The following is a 23,484-nucleotide window of genomic DNA, read 5'->3' on the forward strand; positions in this document are numbered from 1 at the left end:
GCAGCCAATCAGTGATTCTCTCTCATCATTGATGTTTCTATCTCTCCCTTCATCTCTGAAGTCAATTAATTTTTTTTTTTTTAAAAAAAAAAGAACTTCCCAACCAGAAGTTTCATTCAACACGAAAATAAATCACTAAGGAAGGTGATGAGCTCTCGCTGCAATCGTGTTTTTTTTTTTTTTTCAATATATTTTATTGATTTTGTACAGAGAGGAAGGGAGAGAGATACAGAGTTAGAAACATCGATGAGAGTCATCGATCAGCTGCCTCTTGCACACCCCCTACTGGGGATATGCCCGCAACCAAGGTACATGCCCTTGACCGGAATCGAACCCGGGACCCTTCAGTCCCCAAGCCGACGCTCTATCCATTGAGCAAAACCGGTTTCGGCTGCAATCTTATTGTGAAGCATTTCATATAGCAAAACATTCAAATTAGATAGGCACAGGTGTTCCGATATTTATTTTGCTTAATGAAGCCATCAGCCCTGCGTCCTTCAGCGTGCTGTCAGCCAGGGAATATGGAGGGAGACAGGGAAGAGGAAACCGTGTTGGCCAGTATCACAGCAACTGCTGGTGCCAGCCATTGTTCTCAAAGCTTTCTGCGGCAAACCTAGGAGGTAGGTATGTTATTATCATAGTCATCGCATCACCAGGAAGCGAAGGCAGAGAAATAGCAAACACCTCGCACAAGGTCACCGGGCTGAGACGTGGCAGCACCGTGAACCCACATAGCCTCAGCCCACAGGAGGAGGAGGAAGAGAAGAAAGAGAGATGAGGCACATGGGTTGGAGCCGAAAGAGCCTCCTAACTCCCCCTCTCAGGCTCCCAGGATCAGTTTCTGGTTAATTATCCTGCAATCCAACCAGAGAACTGAATACTACCTCTTCAATAAATGTATCTCAGAATTTGGGATTTTTGCAGTCTGTGGTGTTCTCAATGCTTTCTCCTTGAGCAAGAGCCTACGAGGAAGGAGCAAGCTCACCACCAACATTTATTGAACATAAAATCTGAGCCGGGGACTGAGTCTGACAAAACTGGAGATCACCATTATTGTCCCATTTCAAGGATCAGGCAGCTGAGGCCCACGGAGACTACATGACTTGCCTGTGATATCCTAAAGTTAGTGGGTGGTAAGGCAGGTCCCGATCTCTGGATCTGCCTCTTCGGGCAGTGTTCCTTAGGAAAATGGCAACCTGTCTGAGCTTCAGCTTCCTCGTCTAGGAAAGAGGGATAAAAAACATCCATATGGGTTGAGGATTGATGACCTCATGTATGTAATGTGTCCGGCCCTAGTACGTTCTCAATAAATTGTTAATCATGAGTGGGCATGAGGTTAGAGAATGAAAGGTGCATTTGAATCTGCCCCACCTCCAAGAGAAAAGCCAGACTGTCACTATCGGGCAGGAAGGGTATTTCTAAAATTAGAGATAGATTCTTTACTGACTCTAAAATTTCTGTGTAAGAGGAGCTTAGGGGTGGCAGTTGGTTGGAAGGGGAGGCTAAGCTGTATCCAGGATGCACAGGAAAGTGTTCCCTGATCAATTATCGATATCTGCATAAAGATACATGGCCTGCATTGTGCTAACCCTGGCCTGTATTAGGAAACAGAGTAGCTAAAGCAGGTGACCACCCAGCAGGCATGGCTCAGTGGATGAGCATCGACCTATGAACCAGGAGGATTCCCTGATTAGGACACAGGCCTCATCCCCAGTGGGGAGCATGCAGAAGGCAGACAATCAATTCTTTCAAATCATTGATGTTTCCATCTCTCTCTCCCTCTCCCTTCCTCTCTGAAATCAATAAAAATATATTCTTTAAAAAGAGGGTGACCACATCCTGAAGGGACCTACCTGTGCCCAGTGTGGTCTATAGCATCCCTGATGTCGATGGTAAAGTGGTAGTAGACCGTTGAGTATATGTAGAAGCTGGGGAATGCCCAGAGGACCTGGAACGCACACAGCAGTGCTTTTTCTCGTTGGCTTTCTTCCAGGAACTCTTCACACACAAATGTGTGTACACCGGCAGAGCCAGGAGCTTGAAGAGTGGCTGTGCCAGATACTGTAATGCCACCATGAAGGTGAGGAGGGTGTGTGGCTGGAGCCTTCACAAGGAAGCCAGCAGGGCTGGGCAGTGCCAAGGCCACATTCCTGGGCCCCATGTTCCATGAGTCACAGGCTGCCTTGTAGCCTTGGCCAGATCTTCCTGGAAGAAAATCAAAGGGTGGATTCTCCACATGGCAGGCAGGTCACCCCCTTCCCTGCATCCATCCCTTCCATGGTGGCTTCTGGCTCTCAAATAAACCTCACACTCTCAATGCCCTCACACAGGTCACGCTCTGCCTCTGACCTACCTCATGCCTCTCTCAAAGTGTGGACACTGGCCATTCCCACCCTCAAAATGCTCTTCCAGGTTTTCTTGGAGCTGAGTTATCTTTCATGTCTCCCATTAACTGTCACCTCCTCCATCAACACGCAATCCACAGTGACCTCCCCAATCTCCATCACCTCTGCCTTCACCTGCCGCCACTTTAGTATGGTCCTCTGTTTTCCCAGCACTGGCCACACTCTGAAATTCCCTTGTTTTTTTCCTCCTTGTCCTCCTCTTCCTTCTCCTTCTCCTCCTCTTTCTCTTAATTATCTTCTTCCTTTTCCTTCTCCTCCTCCTTCTCTTACTCATTTTCCTCCTCTTCCTTGTCCTCCTCCTCCTTATTCTCCTCCTGATCTTCTCCTCCTCGTTCTCCTTCTTCTTCTCCTCCCCTTCTCCTCCCTTTCCTCCTCTTCTTCCTTATCCTCCTCCTTCTCCTCCCCCTCCTCCTCATCTTCCTTAACCTCCTCCTTGTCCTCCTCCTCCTTCTCCTCCTCCTCATTCTCCTCCTCCTTGTCCTTTTTCTTCTTCTCTTCCTACTCTTCCTCCTCTTCCCCCTCCTCCTCCCCCCTCTCCTCTTTTATGTATTGTCTCTTCCTGATTAGATAGAACGTAGACCGTGAGCTTTCATCTGCCTTGTCCATGGTGCCAGTGCCGAGCCGGTGGCTGAGCACTAGCCATGACATCATCTGCAAAAGAAAAGTGAGCTCATAATGGGGAGGGAGCTAATGCTGTTTATGATAATAACAGAAATTAAAATAGATCCCCTTTGAGGAACGGGCACTCTGCTTGGGTTTTAAAAGGCAACACACCTTTTGTCTCTCAGATACCAAAGTGCTGCAAAGGCTTCTATGGGCCCAACTGCAACCAGTGTCCAGGAGGCTTCTTGAACCCGTGCTCAGGAAACGGACAGGTGATAAGGACAGTCCCCAGTGCATGCTTTCCATGAATGCAGAGGCTGACCTTGCTGAAGTCGAGAAATTATCTTTAAAACCACTGAGCCAAGCAAGGTGCAATGCCAGCCACTAGTCCCAGGAAGTAAAAATAAGACAGCTCGGTTACTAAAAGCACAGGTGTCGGCATTGGAAGGAATCTTGCCCCAGAAGGGGACGGTGGGTACAGTGATGTTGCCTCGAATCTTTGCTTTTCTGCTGCATGACCTTGGGCAACTCAACAAGGCTCTCTGGACCCCACTTTCCTCCCTCAGGAGGCAGTAGGGTTGGCTGAACCTTTAAGATTCCTTCCAGGACTAAGGTTTTATGAGACTTTAAAAAACAACACTGCCCAGTGATTGCTTTTTTTTTTTTTAACCTACCCCAAAACCTAAGAAAACATAAAGGCCAAAACTTAACTCTAGCTTGGAGGCCAGAGCTAAACAAACAAAGGTTTAAAAAAGTAGCTGTGGTGGTTTATATGGAAATCACATAGACCTGTGCATTTAAGAAATCCACATTTAAAGGATGATCTTTCAAGGGGAAGGAAAAACCCTGCAATCACATGTGGGGACACACGCAGGCGAAGAAAGGAGGGCGACACTGGCACTAATTAATTACCACAGCCGGGTAGTCGGAAAGGCACCGAGCCCAGCTCTGATGAGCGCTGATCTTTCAAAATCTAGCCTCCAGCTGGCCCGGGAGGTGGGAAGCAAACATATTAACACTGAAGGGAGGTACATGGCAGTGGCAGTGAGAAGCCACAGAGCTGAGCAGGCGAGAACCTGGCGAGAAAGGCCAGCCTTCATTCTGGAGGTCGAGCCTCGAGTCACCGGCCCAGTAGCATTGTTTGGAGGTTCCCAGTTCACCCCTGTGAATGCCCCTCCCTTGAATGACCTCCCTTAAAGTTCTACATCCAGGCTTGGGACCCCAGGCTTCTCCTGCCTGGTACCAGGAAGTCAGGGACTCCTTTTTTTTGGCGGGGGAGGAAGGTGGGTGTCGTCCTGACGGTCCGGGCCTGCTTCTGCTCCCAGTGCACAGACGGCCTTGATGGCAACGGAACGTGCATTTGCCAGGATGGCTTCCACGGCTCCCAGTGCCAGTTCTGCTCGGATCCCAACAAGTACGGACCCCGGTGTGACAAACGTGAGTGGCACCTCCAGGGCTTCCCTCCGCTCCTCAGCCAGGCTTCCTGCTGCCCTGTGAGCCGGTGGTGTGGGCGGGCCTGGTGTCCTGGGCCCCTTTGCTTGGTGAATGCCCTCATCACAGGGCTTTTTTTTTTTTTTTTTTTGCTTTTTTTGTTGTGGCTCCAATTTTTTAAAAATTTCTTTATTGATTAAGGTATCACATCTATGTCCTCATCCCCCCATTCCCATCCGAAACCCCTCCCCACGCATGCCCCTCCCCCCTGTTCTTGACCACTGGTTAGGCCCATATGCATGCACACAATTCCCTTATCCCCACCCTCCCCTACTTTCCCTCTGAGGTTTGATGATCTGATCGATGCTTCCCTGTCTCCGGGTCTGTTCTTGTTCATCAGTCTATGTAGTTCATCATTTCCCCTAGATCAGTGTTTCCTAGAGTGTGGTACGTGTACCCCCAGGAGTACGGGAAGAGTTTGGTAGGGGTACGCGTTGCACCAGAGTTTGGTGAGGATATGCACTGCATCGTGCTTAGCTGCGCCTAATTCTACGTTCTCATGAGTACGAGGGGTCCTCAGCGTTACGAAAATTATAGAAGGGGTACACGTATGTCAAAAGTTTGGGAAACACTGCTAGATGAGTGAGATCATGTACTACTAGAAATACACTTATAAGAACTGAAAAATTAGACAAGCAACAATGGTTATGCTGAAAGGCAAATGAGTCAGTCTGTAGAGAAGTTAACAGCTTGGTTCTGACACTGTAGCCCGTGCCAGATGGCTGGGCCCCACCCACCAAGTTTCTGAGCAGGTGGGCCTGGGGTGGTATTTGACAATTTGTATTTGCAAAAAAAAAAATTCCTGGGAAGGTTGATAACTGCTAGTCCAAGGACCTCGGTTTCAAAGCCAGTCTCCAGGTTTCTCCACATTCTTAAAGTGATGGTGGGCTCCAGATCAAGATACAGACTCACTACCTGTCTTTCAAGTGGTCCGCTTCCATCCGCTCCTCCCTTTGCCAACTGTGCGACCTTGGGCAAGTTACCACTCCTCTCAAGGACTCAGTATCCTTGTCTATAAAATGGGGCTAATCCTACTAACCACCTTGGACAGTTGGTGTAAGTTTATAAATGGAAAGCATTTGTCCTGGAACAGTGCCTAGCACAGAGTATGCGCTACAAATATTCTCTTATTATCATTATCCTCTGTTATCGTTGCGACTGTTGCTATTCTCAGTTCAGTGGCATAAATGCCAAGAAGCTTGGAGAAAAATGGAGAAAGTTCCACAACAATAGGCAATGAAAAAATGCAGTTATACAATCTTAGAAAATGCACTGTGTTCTTTAAAATGGCATGATGTGTATATTTAGGCATGTAAATATATTTAGGTACATCCTTCTTAGCCAAGATTAGAATGTAACAAGAATAGAGGGAATGCATCAGAGCTGGCTGTGAAGTCCAGCCCAACTCAAATTAAACCCCTACTGTGCTGCTTACTGGCCATACGGCCTTAGAAAAAGCCTCTCATTCGGCCTCAGTTTTCCCATCGATTAAATGAAAGTAGTCCTGGTGCCCACCTCACAGGTCATCTATTAAGTTAGATCACAATGTAGGGCTTCAGCCCAGAGCTTGCACCTAACACATCATCAGTAAAGGAAGCCATTCTTACTGCTGTTAGTACCTCCACTCGTTTGCTACAAAATGCACCATTCTTCCCCTCTCTTGCCTTATTCTGATTCTCACAACTACCTCTTAAAATGGGCAGGAAGCCAGAGCTCCACCTGCAGGGCTGCTGTCCCTCGTCCCACGTCCTTTTTGCCCAATAAGATTTCTGAGAAAGGAAAAATAGGGTTGATTCCAAAGCCTGCCAACGTTGACATTTTTATGAGGCCCGCGGGACTGGCTGTGGAGGCTGGGGCAGTGGCCAGCCCGGGACTTCCTGTTGCAATGCCTCTTGTCCCAGGTTCTGGGGCTGCCTCGGGCAGGGGCCTCCTCTCTGGGCTCTTGTTTCTTACGAATTACAACCTGACTTGCTTAGAATTTTATGAAAAGTCTTTATTTTAATCCAGCCATGCTTTCCCAGCCCCCTCACTGAGATTCTCTTCTCTTTCCTGGAATGTTGACTCCAAGCACCCAAACTAATTTCCAATCAATCCCTTCTGAGGCAAAAGTGCAAGTTCCTTCATTTCTGACCAGTTTCAAGTCCAACAAATTTTTGCCATCTGCCTTTGAGAATCATTCACTCCCACATGCCTAGGAGCATGAGTCTGATGGGCTGGCTCCCATTGCAATGTTTCAATGCCTAGAACTCAAAGCAAAGGAAGCAGCTAAAGTTTAAAATGACAACAGGCATGTGGAGATGCCAGTGGATATAGCCATCTCCTGTGTTTACACCTGCTCGCTAATAGAAATGAACTTCGAAGGCCTGAGTTCAAGTCCATGCTTAGGACTGAGCAGCAAGTTGGTCCATTTGCTTCGCCTCTCTGAGCCTCAGTTGTCTCATCTAGAAAATGAGGATGCTAAAAAAAAAAAAAAAAAAAAAAAAACTACCTCCTGAGGCTGGTGACTGTTCATGAGGTGGTACAGGTTAAATGCTGGCCCAATGCCTAAAACAAGGCTAGTGAAGAAGAAATGGGTAAGCTAGCAGCAGGGGCCAGGCCTGCATGAGAAATCACTTCTATTCATTCCAACATGTCTCCACGAAAAGGTGAGACATTTCCAGACTAAACTCTCTCTAAACCGTGAAGGAGATGACCATCAAGTTCTTTGGGGGCTTTCACACCAGCACAACTGTCCCTGGGCGCCACCACACCCCACACATCCTATAAGATAAAGAGCTAATATGCTAATTAGACCAGAGGGTGAAATGACCTTTAGAGGGCAGGGCAGTGTGGGCCAAGCCCCTTGCACAATTTCGTGCACTGGGCCTCTAGTGTGCATACAAAAGAGACCTGGGTCCATGATGTCCTCATCCAGCGCTGTCCCAAGCACGCTGAGAAACACCTGGGACCCTAAGAATCAGCACCCAGAGGCTCCCCTGCCCAGCCCAGGTTCTGCTCTGACAGGAGTGATTGGGATGAGGAGAGGTGGTCCTGTCTTCCATGCCCCATGTGTCCTCCAAGCCCTGAGTGCCCCTCTGCCTTCTCTCCCAGAATGCCTGTGCATTGACGGGACGTGTGATAACCAGGTGGACAGTGACGGGGCCTGCCTCCCCGGCACGTGCAGAGAGGGCTCCGCGGGGAAGTTCTGCCACAAGCAGACCTCAGCCTGTGGGCCCTACGTGCAGTTCTGTCACATCCACGCCACCTGTGAATACAGCAATGGGACAGCAAGGTAGGTCTGGGGGAGAGGGGGCTACCCACCTTTAAAGGCCCGGGGCCATTGTGTGACCTGCAGACAGATCCGAACCCATACACAGAGGCCTGTTCTCTCCAGCAGTCAGTGTGGCTTTTGTGGAGAAAACCTCAGGCCCAGCTGGGTTCAAATAACTGTGCTCCCTCCTTTGAAAGTGACCAGCTGTGTGACCTTGGGCAGGTTTCTTAACCTCTCTGAGCCTCACTTTCCTCGTCAGTACAATAAGGGTGACGCTACCTACCTCGCAGGGCAGTTGTGGGGATTGTAAATGCACCCAGGCCAGGGTAAGTACATGATAGATGTTGCGTCATGGGAACTGTAATTCTTATTATCACACATGTGAAGGAAATGAAGACTTGTCCACCAGCTTTCCAACCCTTGAAAAACCCCTTTACTTGCTAAGGCCAATAATAACAACCCCGCTGGTAAAGGCATCTGGCAGGTCCTTAGGTCTTTGGTCATTTGGTTCCTTATTTGTTCCCTTCATGTTAACATATCCCATGAGTTTGGAGAGAGAAATGGCTCAAAGTCAGTAACCGCCTCCACAACCTCCTGGGGAAATGCAGAGAATGTCGCATTGTCTAGATTCTTGGCCTTATTTTTACAGCGCTTTTCTTTGTTTGTAATTGCATGGTTATATGCTTACCTGTTTACGGTTTGTCTCCCCCACTGGACTGTAGGCAGCGTGCGCCCAGAGCCTGGCCTCTCTCATCCACAGTCTACGGCAGAAATGCATCTTCCTAGGAGTTAGGGTCTACATTGGTGCATGAGGCAGAAAACACAAGTAATCCAAACCCTTAAAACCTCTTCAGACTACAGACGTGGGTCTGTGTATATTATATAAACTTAGCGTTGGAACACATTAGACTATGTCTTTGGGCACCAGATAAAGCATTTAGTTCCTTTAGGGGCTTGATCCATGAAAAACATTATTTTCTGTGAAGCACACAATTTGCGATAGGAACATGGGAGTGTGATGGAGCCGCCCGGTGTCCCAGCACCTGCCATGGTGAACCAATGGCCCTGTGTTTACTAGTGACAGTGTCACGGTAGAGCATATTGGGAGGGTGGAGGGTCAGGAAGCTATTTCAACTCACGGAATGAGGCACCTGAGAATGTTGTGTTTGGCAGGGGAGAGAGGAGAGGTTTCATGGGACCATCGTTTTCATGTAGCTTAAGAGCTGTTGCTATGTATGAGCCAGGAAGTCAAGGTTTGATTTCCAGTCAGGACACATGCCTGGGTTGTGGGCTTGATCCCCAGTAGGTGGCGTTCAGGAGGCAGCTGATAGATGATTCTCTCTCATCATTGATGTTTCTCTCTCTTTCTCAATCTCCCCTTGCTCTCTGAAATCAATAAAAACATATTCTTTAAAAAAAACAAAAAAGTTTTAAAGAGTTGTAGCATAGAATAGACGCAGGGGTCTTCAAACTACGGCCCGCGGGCCACATGTGGCCCGCAGAGGAGTCTGATCCGGCCCGCCGAGGTGTTACAGTAGGAATTAGTAGTTCATATAATCCGGCCCTCCAGCTCTCTGAGGGACCGTGATCTGGCCCCCACTTTAAAAAGTTTGAGGACCCCTGGATAGAGGGAAGAGTTGATCTCTGTGAATCCAGAGGAAGTACCTAGAATTGTAAAGAGCAGATTCCAGCCCATGATGAGCAGAAAAGCTACCAGATGGTGAGCCTTGTAAGGTGCCAGGGCCCTGCGCAATGCTCCACATGCATTAGCTCCTTTAACCTTTACTGCAGCCTTGGGGGGGAGCAGTATGATTATACCCATTTTCCAGGCGAGGAAACAAGGTCTCCCAGAGGTTAAGGGACTCCTGCATGGTCACACGACTGCTAAGAGGTGGGGACTGGATTCCCACGTAGTTCTGTCTGACTGCAGACGCCAGGAGTGTCCGTGACCCTGACCCCTGGCTGGCCCGGGTGGTGGGTGCCGATATTTCTGGGGCTGATGGGTGAACTCCTCTTTTTGGCAGCTGTGTTTGCAAAGCCGGATATGAAGGGGACGGAAGCCTCTGTTCAGAGATGGATCCTTGCGCGGGATTAACCGCAGGGGGCTGCAGCCGCAACGTGAGTGGTGGATTTTATTCCCAAACGGCCCGGTTTTGTAGGAAATCCTAAGGGAAGGCCATCCAGCAGGCAAGCCTGATGGCTTTTCATCGCATGGACCACCTTTGTTGGAACCTTGAATTTGAAAGGTGGTGCCCGAGACCTTCCAGGGGGGCCCCCACTTCCTCTATTCACACGAGTTGGGGACGTTGGGCTCTAAAACTACAGGCTAAAAATCAGATGCTGAGCTCATTCGTATGAAACTCTTGGTTCAGAGGCCACAGCTTCCAAGCAACTATCCTGTGTGCAGTTTCACTTGCTCTCCCACCACCCCAATGAAGCAATTTTGTTAGCCCCATCTTCTGATTGGGAAACTGCGACTTGGGCCCATTAAGTGACCTGCCCTAAGTTCCATTATTGTCAGGTTGTATCAAAGCCACCATTGCTTTTACTGATACCTCTTGTTTGGTTTTTTGTTTTGGTTTGGTGTTGTTTTTGTTTTTTTTAATATGTTTTTATTGATTTCAGGAAGAGGAAGGCAGAGGAGGAGAGAAAAACATCAATGATGAGAGAGAGTTATTGATGGGCTGTCTCTTGCATGCCCCCTACAGGGGATCGAGCCCACAACCAGGACATGTACCCTCACCTGGTTCATAGGTCAACGCTCAACCACTGAGCAACACCGGCCAGGCTCACTAATGCCTTTTGAATATCTCCACCACCATCTGGCCCAGTCACCTTCATCCCTTACCCACCATTTAATAATCGGTCTGCCTGTGCCTCTCTGGACTACACACAGTAAAGTCCTTGTCCACCCCCAGCCAGAGGGGCCCGAAGTGGGTCAGATCGTGCTTCTCCTATGCCAAAAACCCCTCAGGGGCTCCCGCTGGCTCTGAGGATGGAGTCAGACGCAAAAAATGCCTTGCCCAGCCCACGAGACTCCCCTTGGATGCGTCCCACCCACTGAGCAGCCCCATCTCAACAACTTACCTTGCACCTCTCTCCCTCTCCCCATGTCCTTCGGCCTCCTGGTGTGGTCCTCCTAAGAAAAAGTACAGTGATGAGGAATGTGGGCTCCAGCATCCTGTAGACCTGCGTCTGTGCCTCTTTGTAGCTGTGTAACCTTGGGCAAGTTACTTAACTCCTCTGAGCCTCTGTATCTGCAATAACAATACCTTCCTCAGGATAGCAGCTCACACCTACGAAATATTGGGAACAGCCTCTGGCACAATAAAATAGCAGGGATGTTCGCGGTGGCCATTAGCTGGCCAGCTCCAAGCATTTTTCTTTTTAAACCACTTTCCATTGAATTCCATGCAAGTGTGTTTCTAGAAGGTACCTCTGAAAATCCTCTTTGGCTTTTGCAATCAAGTAGCTGGACTGAGGTTTCTGAAGTTTTGCTGTTTCCCCTTCTGCAGGCAGAATGCATCAAAACTGGCCTGGGGACCCACGCCTGCGTGTGCCAGCAGGGCTGGACCGGGGACGGAAGAGACTGCTCAGAGATCAACAACTGCCTGCTGCCCAGCGCTGGTGGCTGCCATGACAACGCAACCTGTCTGTACCTGGGGCCCGGGCAGGTAGGTGTGACATGGTAGAGGGCAAAGAGGAAGCAGGATTCCTGGGATGGCTTTTTTCCCTCGAGACCAAGCAGGTCAAACTCTCAGCCCATGGGCCACAACGAATATTTTTTGCAGCCCAGCCAACATAACGGTATGTAAGAAACATTTTAATGAAAACTTCATCACTAAATTTTTACAATACCCTGTTGTGATTATTAATAATGAACTACAACGATTGCTAATGACTAATTACTGTAATTGTGCTGCATTCACTTCCCTTACACACCTTATGGGCAGACACACCACTTCTCTCCACTAATACTAGCAGCGAATATTTTAGCAACCGATTGCCACGTCATTGTCTTGTCCTGACTTGTTTGGTGTGCACAACAGGAAATATTTTGCTTTAGGAGAACAAGAAAAATAGGTTTTTTTGCGTTACAATTATTAATTTGTGCAGTTATTCAGTGTTTGGTAAGTTAATGTTCAAGAAAAAATATTAATTTTTATTATTAAAGTGTTCTATTATTTTATGTTACCGTGTTTCCCCGAAAATAAGACATCCTCCGAAAATAAGACCACTTACAGGTTTCCTTCTGAGTGAAATATAAGGCATCCCCCCAAAAATAAGGCCCCCCCTAGGCTAAACATGAGAGATTTGGTCCACTGATTCTGAAAGAAATGGAGTCACAAGAAATTCACCAGGAAATTCAGGAATTGGATTGTTATGATGATGTTCCAGAAGATGATGACATGATTGTCATTGAATAAATGAGTAAATTCTTGATACTGTAGGATTCACAGTTTGTCTGGTTTGTGTTGACAACTACTGTACTACCGTACCGTATACAGGTAATAAATTTCCTTTATTTTCATTTAACAATAAATGTGTACCGTATTCTTCATGGAAAAATAAGACATCCCCTGAAAATAAGACCTAGCACATCTTTGGGAGCAAAAATTAATATAAGACAATGTCTTATTTTCAGGGAAACAGGGTAACAATTACTCATTTGTTTCAGGCCTTTGTATTCACCATGTCTCTATGGAAATAAACCTTCGTTACTATAAGAATTGAAGCTTTTGTTTTTTTGCTGCCCACATAAACTTAAACCTTGTTTATTTGGCCCGTGTTAGCCTTTGAGTTTGACATGCTTGCTCTAGATATAGAAGTACCTCTGAAAATCACCAATCTGTTCACTGTTTCTACGAGCTTGGATTAGGGTGAGGCTTTGTTTGTTTGCTTATGGTTTTATTTTTTTGTTGTTGTTGTTGATTTCAGAGGAGAAGGGAAAGGGAGAGAGAGATAGAAACATCAATGATGAGAGAGAATCATTGATTGGCTGCCTCCTGCAAGATCAGGAAACGATTCAAAACCCAGGTGTGTACCCTGACCAGGAATTGAACTGTGACCTTCTGGTTCATAGGTCAACACTCAACCACTGAGCCACCACAGCCGGCCTGTTTGTTTTTTAGATTTCACATATAAGTAAGATCATACAGTATTTGTCTTTCTTTCTTTAACTTATTTTACTTAGCACTCAAGGTCCATCCATGACAGGAAAGGCAGCTGCTTCCCATAACCCCCTGTGCCTCTTTCTTGGAATTGCAGAATGGGTGTGAGTGCAAGACTGGATTCCGAGGCAATGGCTTTGAATGTGGACCAATAACTTCCTGCTTGGAACAAACAGGGACATGTCACCCCCTGGTGAGTTTCTGGATTTCTTTTACCCTTATAAATAAGTAAATAAATAAATAAATAAATAAACAAACAAACATACAAACAAACTTTTTTTTTTTTTTGATAAAGAAAGTTATGTTATTTCTTACCTGAGCTGAGAAATGAGCAAAATCTCTCTTACTCCCAAAGGGTGTCCCTAAGCAGAATGGGAGTCGTTATATAATTTATTCTCCATTATTCCAAAGCTTGGAAGAACCCACATCTGATTGCCAGATACAACACAGGACTCTGCGTTTCAGATGCACAATGAATCCTTTTCCAGCACAAGTTTGCCCTCACGTGCAGCACGGGCCATACTTAGACGAAAACACATTTGTGTATCTGAAATTCCAATGAGCTGTGTGACCTTGCTTGTACTTGCTAAATCCGGCAGAGATGTCCAGAGAGAGACTAAGACATGCAGACCGGGGCTTTTCATTGCAACATGGGAGGGTCTGCAGGTTACTCCCACTGTCCTCCAACCCCAAATCTGCAGTTAGGATGTAGCTCATTCCTAACTTTTCAGTTAGGGAATCGAGCCCTTGTTTCCCATCTCCGTTCCACCAGGCCGCCTGTCAGCTCACTTCCGGCGTCTGGCGCTGTGTTTGCGGAGAGGGCTATGAAGGCGACGGCTTTCTGTGCTATGGGAGCGCGGCCGTGGTAAGTCCTCTGTGGTGAACCCCGGTAGAGCATGACCAAGACACAGAGCTCTGTAGAGCATGACCTTCCCAGTGCTGTGCAAACCGAGTGATTTTACAGGACATCCCCGGAGATATTAGAGGGAGCAAGCTGCTTCTCCCAGATGGTATAGGTGCCTCACGGGTCACATGTTTTACATGTTTTCTGCAGGCTGAAGGTTGCTAGCTTTTATTTGGCCCCTGCTGTATACCAAGCGATCCTGGCTTCTCTTTCACCTCATTCTACCTCTTGCCATCCCCAAATGTCCCAAATGGACAACTAACCGGCCTTTGCTGAGCTCTCTGTGCGCTCCTGTCTGGTTTGAGTGCCCCCTCTTGATACCCAGAGCATCCTGCACTGACCACATCTGGCAGGGAAGGGGAGGGACAGGGGGCGGGGGGGTGCGACCCTACTAGCAGTTCTTAACCTGTGAGTTGTGACCCACAGCTTGAGAACCGCTGCTGTAGAGCCTAAGACCATCGGAAAACACAAATATTTACATTACAATTCATAACAGTAGCAAAATTACAGTTAGGAAGTAGCAACGAAAATAATTTTATGGTTGGGGGTCACCACAACATGAGGAACTGTATTAAAGGGTGGGGGCATTAGGAAGGTTGAGAACGACTGCTCTAGACCTTCAGGCTGTTGTTTCATTTGGAGTTTCTAGAATTACTTCTCTGCCTCAGATAGAGGACAGCAGAACTGCTGAGCCTGAAAGAAATGAACAGCTCTGGCAACACAGAAATTCAACTTTCTATCGGGTCAAGGAGGCTGGCAGGGAAAGGGAGCGCAGCCCGGGCAGGCTTGGTGCTGGCTTCCCAGAAATGTGCTGTGATTGTGCTTCTCATTGTTCCTTCTCTCCTCTTCTCCCTCATCTCTCCCTCCCGCCCTCCCTCGCTCGAAATGAATAAGGAATTGTCATTGCTCTCTGCAGCAGCTAAATTTAACCAGTGGATACATGTGAGTACCTTTGTTGGACTGTGTATAATTTTAGAAATGTGGGATGCATACAATGGAACACTGTCTAGAGCGGAGGTTCCTAACCCTGGCTGCCCTTCTGTAAATAGCCATGCCCCCCCACCACCACCACCCCAGACACTCTGATTTGATTGGTCAGAGGTTTGCTCTGGACATAGGTGAATTCTGAAAGCTTCCCAGGTGATTCTAACATGAAACCAGAGCTAAGAATTTCTGGTCTAGGATCAGCTTGGTTGGTCAACTTTTCAACCAATTCAAATATATACATGTAGCGTCACTCATCCCCCAAGTCTTTTTTTTATAAAAAGTCAATGTAATTCATCACTGTAACTCGCCAAGTTAGAGTTGGGACTTAAATTTTTATTTTATTGATTTGAGGAGAGAAAGAGAGAGGGAGGGAGAAAGACAGACAGACAGAGACAAAGACACCTCTGTTTGTTGTTCCACTTACTTGTGCATTCATTGGTTGTTTCTTCTATGTGCCCTGACTGGATATCAAACCCACAACCTTGGCATATTGGGACAATGCTCTAACTGACTGAGCTACCAGCCTGGGCCAGAGTTGGGATGTATAGTTAAAATCTGGAAAACTTCCTGTGTGCTTAGCCCTCGGTCCAGCATGCCTGCGGGAGCTTTCCCTCCCCTTGGAAAGTTCTATTACCAAGAATCTCTGCCGTCTGTGCCTGAGGGGTCCTGGGTGACCGGCCCAGCCAGCCAGCACTCAGTGGTTTCTCCCCTTGGAACAGCCACATGCAATGACAGGTAGTGTGTGGTCAGCACCCGCTGCAGGACAGCTGCCCGTTGCTTCTTCCTGGGGCCCTCTGGCCCTTCACCTGGAGAAGCAGGACAGAGTGTCCTGTGGTCCATGTTGATTTCCATATAGACCAGCCCCAAACGCAGAAGCATGCCCAGGGGTGCTATGGACCCAGCTCATCCCAGCTCACCAGAGCACACCCTTCCTAGCTCCACTGTCCTGTTGGTAGCTTGAATTCAGCCACGGTGGGAATCTTTACCCCACAGAAACCAGCGAACACTAAGAACCAGGGCATGTTGTTTGTTTGCTTGTTTGTGCTGGAGAGCTGATTGTTAAACACAAGCCCACTGCTGCTTTTATCCACGAGCTCTGGGTAAGAATGAAAAGTAGGTCAAGTTTAATTTTGCGCCTCTGGTCTCTCTCTCAGGCTGAATCTGTTCCTGTAGTCTTTCCACCACCCTATTCCAAAGGTTCCAAGGATTCTCAAGGTTCTCTGCATATACACACACACACATCTGTACACATGTGCATACACATGCATAATCCTGCCAAGACTATTCTCTGACTCTTCATTTAGATGAATGGGTAAATGGCTGGTAATGATACCAAGTGTGACTGGGTTGGAAAACTTGCCTTTTGACCAGGCTCACACAATTAAATAAAAGAAAGGATTTGGGAAAGCGGTCCGTAGGACCACCCTAGTGTCCCTGGAATTACATCCAAAGAAACTGGTCATCTCTGCCAAGCATTAAAACAGCCCTCATCTGCCTGCTAATATGAGCCAAGCCCTTTGTTTTCCTTCTGTAATTCAGAACGCCTCTCTGCATCCCATGCTGTCAGCCGCCTCCAACCTCACCATCCTCGTGCCTTCCCAACAAGCTATTGAGGACATGGACCAAGTGGAGAAAGCCTTTTGGTTGTCCAAGAGCAATATTCCAGCCCTGATAAAGTAGGTATTATGCATTTTATTCTTCATGACATCAGTGTGAATAAGTGCAATGGAGGGAACCCACATGGTCCTTCAGATTCATGGCGCTAAACATGTTCCGGGACTCCCCTCCCCCCAGGATGGGAGTAGTTAAGCATTATGGACAGCCCACCCTGGGCTAACTGCTGCATATGTAACCCAGTTCATCTTCCCAACAACCCCATAAGATAGGAATTATAGTTATTCCCCTTTTACAGATGTGGAAACAGGCACAGGGTGATTCAGTAATTAACCCAAGGATTCTATGGCTGATCATGGCAGGGGTAGATTTGAATCTAGCAGTCTGGCTCTGGAACCATTTTTTAATTACCTAGTGAAACTGCCGGGTGCACTGGTATTCACTATGGCCCTGTGGACTGTTGTTTCAGATACCACACACTCCTAGGCACGTACGGGGTGGCAGATCTGCAGGCTCTGTCATCTTCTGATATGCTGGCCACGTCTTTGCAGGGCAGCTTCCTTCACCTGGCAAAGGCAGATGGGGTAAGAGAGTACTGTCATTTGTCTGGGAAGTGGAAACATGTCCATTGCATTCATGTTGTACTTTTAATTTTTTGTGTCGTGGAAATTTTCAAACATGAGCAAAAGTAGAGCAAGAATAGGACTTCTGACATCCATGTTGGCATCACAACTTCAACAATTATCAATGCATATTGGTATTCTCTCTCTCTCTCTCTCTCTCACACACACACACACACACACACACACACACACACAGTTACTCTATGGTGGTGATCCTATAAAATGTGGCCCTCTTCCCACTGGTTAGCCACATCTGACAGACCACAGATGAGAATGAAGATTCTACAGGAGAGTGAGAGCTGCTACATCCAGGGACCATGGGCCACAGTCAGAAGGTTTCAGAATGACTGCTCTGAAGCATCTCTACCTTTCTGCTCACCAATGTGAACTCTATGAAAAGACTCATCCAAAGAGTCAGATCTGTCTATTCTTCTGGGTGAAGGTTGTACGGTTTCACCACATTGAGTTATATGTATGGTTAACCAAGACTTGTTACTGTAACCTGCTGATTGAGTCAATGCAGGTTACTAAAATTTTATATTGAGTGAGGATCAGCCAGGCAACAAATATTTATTGAGCACCTGCTATTCTCCAGGAACTGGTTAAAATGCTGGAGTTAGGGCAGTGCCCAAGGAAGAACCACGCCCTATCGATGCTCCTTCTGGCTACAATATGTCAAAGACTTGGATTTAGTCTTTCCTGAGGTTGTCTGGATGCCCTACTGCATGTGGCATAGCCTTAAAACTCTTTCTATGAATCTCACAAGATGAGAATGAAGGTTCTACCGTAGAGTGAGAACTGCTCTAAGGCATCTCTACCTTTCTATTCATCAGTATGAGCTCTATGAAAACCTCTCTGACTAGTATTACTTAGATGTATGTGCTTCACCAGATAATTCCTTTTAGGCAGCAGTAAAGAGTTACATATGATCCCATGGGTCCTTACCATCTACAATATATATATAAAAGTCTAAGAAACCGTTTTGACCAAACAACTAGAATGCCCAGAATGACCAGTTGACCAGTCGCTATAATGAGCCCTGACCACCAGGGGGCAGATGCTCAATGCAGGAGCTGCCTCTGGTGGTCAGTGTGCTCTCACAGCTACCTCCCATGGCCAACCAACCTCCAGCAGCGGGCAAGCCTCCAGGCCCCGAACTTGGCCCCAATTGGAACAGGACAAGACAGCCCCAATAGGCCCTGATTGCCAGCCAGGCCTAGAGACCTCATCCATGCACGAATTTCATGCCCCAGGCCTCTAGTACAATTATAATTCTAGTGTATTACATGCATTTATCAGATTTTGGTGTTCTTTTCTATCAATGTTTTAAATCACTGATTCTCTTGACAAGCATTAAGGGGACACCCAGCCTGGTCATTGCTTATCCCAGGCTCTATAGATTCAAAGATAAGTCAACCAAGACCTCTGATTGAGAGGATCTAATCATCAAAGACACATTTTTAATGAGTTTATTCCTATGTCTGAAGTAAATGTTTCCCTTTAACCAAAAGCGATATGAGAGGTGGCCAGAAATGTTTTCTTTGGGGCCTCTGCCAATGTGACTTTGGAGCTGCTCAGGGTGACATGGATCCCCTCTGTACCCAAAGTGCCCAGGAGGGATTTCACATGGAGGGTAGTGATGGAGATGAGGAGAGGACACCAGAGAAACCAGAGATATTGGGGCCCCTTTTTCATGGTTGATTGATGGCCAGGTGGGTGGCTAGATTGGTTTTTACTTAGCTTCATTCCCCTTGTCATTCTTCTTCTTGAAAAATAGCTGGATGCTGACCAGGAAAGTCAGTTGCTGTCTGTATGAGTTTGCCAGAGCTGCTACAACAGACTGAGTGGCTCAAGCAACAGACATGTTTGTCTCACATTTCTGGAGGCTGGAAGTCCAAGATCAAGGGGAGGGGAGAACTGACTCCTCCTGAGAGCTGGGAAAGGAGCTGCTCCAGGCTGTCCTGTAGGTGACTGTCCACATGCTCCCATGGCATCCCCTGAAGAGCTACATCCAAATCCCCTCTTTTTATAAGGACACCAGCCATGTTAGATTTGGGCCCATTCTATTGCCCTCTACTTAACCTGATTACCTCCGTAAAGATCTTAGCTCCAAATAAGGTCATATTCTGACATACTTATGAATTTTGGGGGAGGGATGGAAGACAATTCAAACCACAACATTGTCTATCGTGTTTTTTCAAACAGCAGGGTCACTTTAGGGACCTCAACCAGCACTTCTAAAAAAATATTTTTTTCTCGATTTCTGAGAAGGAGGAAGAGAGAGAAAGAGATAGAAACATCAACAATGAGAGAGAATCATGGATCGGCTGCCTCCTGCATGCCCCACATGGGATGGAGCCCACAACCCAGGCATATGCCCTAAATGACAATCGTACCCAGACCTCCTATTTCATAGGTTGATGCTCAACCCTGAACACACTGGCCAGGCAGCCAGCACTTTTTAATACAAGAGAAAGGAATAGAGTAAAAATCAATGATGTGCTGCCTCCCACACAATAAAGTACTATCGATATTTCATTTTGAGTGTGTGTGTGTGTGTGTGTGTGTGTGTGTGTGTGTGTGATGTCTAATGGATCACAGTTTAAAGATATTTCTAACTGTGAGTCATGGCCCAAAAGGTTGAAGGTCACTGCTTCTCAGAAAGTGGAAAAGAGGAGAAATAACACTGATCCCTAGGTGTACACAAAGGAGACTCACCTTCCCAGTGTGGTTTGCATTTACAGAACATCACCATTGAAGGAGCGTCCATCGTTGATGGTGACAACGCAGCCACAAACGGAGTGATACACATCATCAACAAGGTACACGTCGCTCCTCCCGCCCAGGCAGCTTCCCTTCTCTCATTTACCCTCCTGGACAGTATCTCTCCTTTTGGAGGGAGCGCGGGGGAGTAAATAATTAACTTTAACATAAAAGTCACCTGTATTGTGCCTCATTACTTTTATTTTAAAACCACTTAGAGGCTCTACTCATTCAATCAGATTCAGTTACTGTCTACTCAGCCCCTGTTTTCTAATGGGCCCTATACAAAGTGTGGCCACATAGAACATATTTCTTGCTTATAGGAACATCTCACAAGGCCCGCAGAATGCTGGCCTTTTTTAAAATCTGCAGAGGCGCTCTCGGGACTGGCAGTAGCCCTGACAATTGCAAATGTATGTGACACGAACGCATGTATCACAAGTCCTTCCAGCACCTGCTAACAGAATTTGGGGGCTTCCTTTCTCAGGTTCTGCTTCCTCAAAGAGGTCTAACTGGCTCCTTACCCAACCTGCTCCCCCGGCTGGACCAGATGCCTGACTACTCCATCTTCCGGGGCTACCTCATTGCAAGTACCACGTTCTCTCCAGGACTCCCTTGCTCAGGTGACTGGGGAGTGGTAATCCCTCACGCACGCTTGTCTCTTTCCATCACAGCACTATAACCTGGTGAACGAAATCGAGGCTGCCGATGCTTACACCGTGTTTGCTCCAAACAACGACGCCATTGAGAACTACATCCGGGAAAAGAAGGTCACCACTCTGGTAGGTATCGGACACGAGAAGCAGGGAAGTCAATTTCTGGAAATCCAGACGCTCGACATTTGACAAAACTCCCTTTCCATAGCCAGATCCTTAACCTGTTAACCGGGGAGTTCCCTTTTTAATTACGCAACGTATAACGGGCGCATACTCTTTCACTAGGACGTGTCAGTACGTCATGCCTGATGGATGTAATTTCATATCATTATTTTTTTTATTTATACTTAATTAAAATAAATGAAATATATATTTTTTCGTTTATTTATATATAAAGCACAAAGGAAAATACAAAATTACAGACAAATAGAAAAGAATACCAACAAAAAAAATGGAAACACCGAATTAAAAAATTATAAATTTTATAAACAATTATAAAGATTACAAAAAACATATACTGTCCGTGTCAGGGCGCAACATATATTTCAAGGACGTATTCATATGTCCTCCTTGTTCCAGATATTGTTTATGTTTGACGTATTTATAAGTCCCGCTTGGTTAACAGGTTAATGTAAAGTCCTGAGGAAACGCTCCGATACACGCTCCGATACACACTCCTCCCCCATGCGCATGCGGAGCCGCCCACTTGCTGTACTTCGTTGCCAGCCCTGGAAGCACACATTTGGGCCCCAGGACCTGGATGTGTGTCCACAGGACACAAGTGTTCACGTGTCCCAGGCCAGTACCAGGAGTGCAGGGGGCCCAGGGCAGGGACACCTCCTCACTCCACGGGATCGGCCAGCTGCCAGCAGTCCCTGCCAGGAGATTGCTCAGGCCTGAGGGAGACCCCAATGACAGAGGTCTCTCTCTGCAGGGGACACAGGTCAAGCCCTTTAATTTTTTTTTTAAATATATTTGTATTGATTTCAGAGAGAAAAGGAGAGAGATAGAAACATCAATGATGAGACAGAATCATTGATCGGCTGCCTCCTGCACACCCCGCACTGGGGATCAAACCCACAACCGGGGCATGTGCCCTGACTGGGAATTGAACCATGACCTCCTGATTCAGAGGTCAATACTCAACCACTGAGCCATGCTGGCTGGGCAGATAAAGATCTTTAAAACATCCCATCAGACTTCCTCTCATGACCCTGGATGTGAAAGGTCCTGGGGAAGTGAAGACCCTTGTTTCCCAGCAGTTATTTTTTTTTTTTTAAATCATCTTTAAGATCCTCCCCCAACCTTCCATACCCTCATTCTGGGTTTTAGAATCACCTGGTGCACTGTTGAGCATCGCAGGTGGAAAACTTGCACTTTCTCCAAGGCGATCTGTCTTCGATGTGATATTTAATGTCGATTGTGCCCTGTGGCCTCAGTCAAAACCTCCAATTCAACAAGGTGTTGCCCCTGCAATGCCCACAGTGCCCGACACATCGGAGTAGACAATGTGGTAAGTGACAGGACTGGCTGGCCTATTTCCATTCTGTGTGTGACCAGGAGGAAGACATACTCAGGTACCATGTGGTCTTGGAGGAGAAACTGCTGAGGAACGACCTGCACAACGGCATGCACCGGGAGTCCATGCTGGGCTCCTCCTACGTCCTCGGCTTCTTTCTCCGCAATGACCAGGTGAGGGCCTTTCCTTCCAGACCCGGGAGTGGGTGTCTTAGCTCTGGTCACCCGTCATCACCTCCATACTAGACTCACCAGTGCTTCCTTTTTTTTTAAATTGATTTCAGAGAGGGAGAGAGAGAGAGAAACATCGATGATGAGAATCATTGATTGACTTCCTCCTGCACTCTCCCCCCTCCCCTCATCCCCCACTGGGGATCGAGCCTGCAAGCCGGGCAGGTTACCCTGGACCGGAATTGAACCTGGGCCAGTCCTCAGGCCAACGCTCTATGCACTCAGCTAAACTGGCTAGGGTATCCACAGAGCTTCCTAAACCTTATCAACAGAAGACAGTGGTCTGTGTTTCCCCATGAAGGAATGACTATGCCAGACTGTCAAATTCCCACTCACTGTCCCTATCCCCAGCCTTCAGGTAACCAGTGTGGCTGACTAATCTCAGTCCTAGAATCCCAGCAGTCACAGGTGCTCTGCAGTACTGACTCCTATCAGACCCAGCCGACAGTCCCAAGCAATCTCCCAGGGAGAAGGGAACCTGCCACAAAAACCTAACTCCCAGGATATGGCACAGGCTCCTGGCCATAAGGAGCCTAATGCCATAAGCAGGACCCAGGAGCCAGATGAGTTACCATTATCATTGCTTGACTATAGGGACTGTGGTCCTAGAACTAACAGACCTCCACATTGGTATTTCAGTATTTATCTCACACACTTCCTATATATTTAAGTGTTTAGCATTCATTTTTAAAAAGAATTAGTGAGACTAAATATTTAATACATTTCAAATATAAAATCTCATTCACATATATCAGACATCAAGTAAGATCAATCAAGTATCAAAGTAAGAAAATTCAACAAGAAACTCATGATGTTACTTAAGTATAGATACTCATGAAAAAAAAAATAAGAACAAAATTGTTAAGACAATTTATTTTACTATTTTTATTAAGCACTAAATTAAAATAAAGGTTAATCATTGGCCAAGCTCCACAGAGGTATTCCAGGGCCTGTGTAATTGGAAAAAGTAGTGGGGAAACCTTACTGATGGTGTCAAATTGTGACTACAACCCACATTTCTAGAATTCCAAGATGCCAAGCTATTTTAAAATACCAAAATGGCAGAACTCCTGATGCTATAATACTGTTGATTTGGCGTTAAAAAGTGAATAATATGCATAGTCCATGGACATAGACAACAGTGTAGTGAAGACCTGAGGGGTCAGAGGTGAAAGGGGTCAATCAATAGTATTATCTGGTTCTCTTTAAAAAGGGTAGTCTTACGAACAATCTTCTCAGTGGTATCAGCGTTTAATCACAAGTGAATT

At 46.8% G+C, this 23,484-nt stretch overlaps 1 protein-coding gene across 8 annotated transcripts in view; it reads left to right on the forward strand.

The window, feature by feature from the left end:
• Window positions 1-23,484, forward strand: part of STAB2 (stabilin 2) — a 117,619-nt gene that overhangs the window by 37,158 nt on the left and 56,977 nt on the right. For all 8 annotated transcript variants that reach the window (XM_084880100.1, XM_084880102.1, XM_084880101.1 and 5 more), the window contains 15 exons: window positions 1,994-2,080; window positions 3,194-3,280; window positions 4,334-4,445; window positions 7,590-7,770; window positions 9,774-9,867; window positions 11,265-11,423; window positions 13,018-13,113; window positions 13,693-13,785; window positions 14,719-14,766; window positions 16,351-16,487; window positions 16,895-17,009; window positions 19,793-19,870; window positions 20,299-20,397; window positions 20,486-20,593; window positions 22,028-22,159. In XM_084880100.1, the coding sequence (XP_084736226.1) occupies window positions 1,994-2,080; window positions 3,194-3,280; window positions 4,334-4,445; window positions 7,590-7,770; window positions 9,774-9,867; window positions 11,265-11,423; window positions 13,018-13,113; window positions 13,693-13,785; window positions 14,719-14,766; window positions 16,351-16,487; window positions 16,895-17,009; window positions 19,793-19,870; window positions 20,299-20,397; window positions 20,486-20,593; window positions 22,028-22,159 (1,626 nt within the window). The remainder of the gene's footprint in view (window positions 1-1,993; window positions 2,081-3,193; window positions 3,281-4,333; window positions 4,446-7,589; window positions 7,771-9,773; window positions 9,868-11,264; window positions 11,424-13,017; window positions 13,114-13,692; window positions 13,786-14,718; window positions 14,767-16,350; window positions 16,488-16,894; window positions 17,010-19,792; window positions 19,871-20,298; window positions 20,398-20,485; window positions 20,594-22,027; window positions 22,160-23,484) is intronic.

Source organism: Pipistrellus hanaki (genome assembly GCF_964339955.1).
Source record: "Pipistrellus hanaki genome assembly, chromosome: 3".
Taxonomy (NCBI): Eukaryota; Metazoa; Chordata; class Mammalia; order Chiroptera; family Vespertilionidae; genus Pipistrellus; species Pipistrellus hanaki.